This window comes from Plasmodium cynomolgi, assembly GCF_000321355.1.
Source record: "Plasmodium cynomolgi strain B DNA, scaffold: 1432, whole genome shotgun sequence".
Lineage (NCBI taxonomy): Eukaryota > Apicomplexa > Aconoidasida > Haemosporida > Plasmodiidae > Plasmodium > Plasmodium cynomolgi.
Genome location: NW_004193255.1, coordinates 1 through 1,107, shown reverse-complemented (window position 1 = coordinate 1,107; position 1,107 = coordinate 1). Strand labels below are relative to the sequence as shown.

Genomic DNA, 1,107 nt, shown 5'->3' with positions numbered 1-1,107 from the left:
GGGACTCCAACACGTGAAGTGCTACATGTGAACTGCTACGTACGAACTGCTACATTCGAACTGCTACATTCGAACTGCTACCCGCGTGGGTGCCTTTACACAAACAAGTTTAACCGTGTTGACAATTTTAACAGTTAAAGAATCTGCTGGCCACCAAACCAACGTGACAGACGTGCCGAATCAATTTGTGGGACCTTCCAACGGAGCACATGCCGACGAAGGGGTCCCCCTCCTCAATGCAGGCACTAGGACAAATGAGAGGTGAAGTGATGCAATACGATAGCGCACGCATTATTTACGTTGAGACTGTCTAGGGTGAAATTCCCATTAGGGGTCAAGTCAGGTGTAGGAGGTTCTTGTTCTGTGCGGTGCCCATTTATGTATATGCAGATGTCCGATCTGTCCAGTATCTCCTTGCTCAGTCCTTTGGTCTCATTTCCCAGGATTATAAAAAATTTCTCGTTTTTGCTCAGCCGCACGTTTGCTAGTTCTTCGAGGCGATGGTTCACGCTGGAGTCGTTTGGGCGGCAGCCTTGCGCGGGGTTAAGGGGAGGGCAGTGGTGGTACGCGGTGTGAAGCGGTACATAAACGTGCGAAGCGGTACATAAACGTGCGAAGCAGTACATAAACGTGCGAAGCGGTACATAGACGCACATAGCTGTGTGCATTATGAAACAGCCAAATGGGAGTGAGCGGAACTCCTGGGGAAGGCCCCTCCAGGAATAAGCCCTATGCAGTCTTACAAGTGGAAAGTATTTTAAATCCGCAGCTTTTTAAGTCATCCATAAAAGTGAGCTGAAGGGGGGGAGGGTTAAATTAGCAAACGGGGGAATAACTCCAAGTGATGAGTTAAATAGTTTCCCTTTTCTCCCCTGGGTATGTGTCCACTTCTCTGAGAGACTCCTCCCAGGAGGTGCGTATTTTTTGTTTTCCCCACTACATGGGAAAGGCAGCAACGTGTAGTATGTTGTTGTCCTTCCATATATCGTTCGAACCATATTATTCACGTGAAAAAAGTCCAAAAATTCGGAAGTGCCAACGCTGGAATGGAGCACAGGTGTGTCAATCTTCATTCCGTGTATCCCTTCTTGCAATTTTTTTTTTTTT

At 47.4% G+C, this 1,107-nt stretch overlaps 1 protein-coding gene across 1 annotated transcript; it reads right to left on the bottom strand.

Annotated features, from left to right (window-relative positions):
* Positions 1 to 245: 245 nt before the first annotated feature.
* Positions 246 to 1,073, bottom strand: PCYB_007700 (rRNA methylase; the record flags this gene model as incomplete). Its single annotated transcript, XM_004228191.1, has 3 exons — positions 246 to 532; positions 744 to 795; positions 837 to 1,073. 3 exons carry the CDS (start codon positions 1,071 to 1,073, stop codon positions 246 to 248), a joined length of 576 nt encoding a protein of 191 aa, XP_004228239.1.
* Between the last annotated feature and the right edge of the window lie 34 nt (positions 1,074 to 1,107).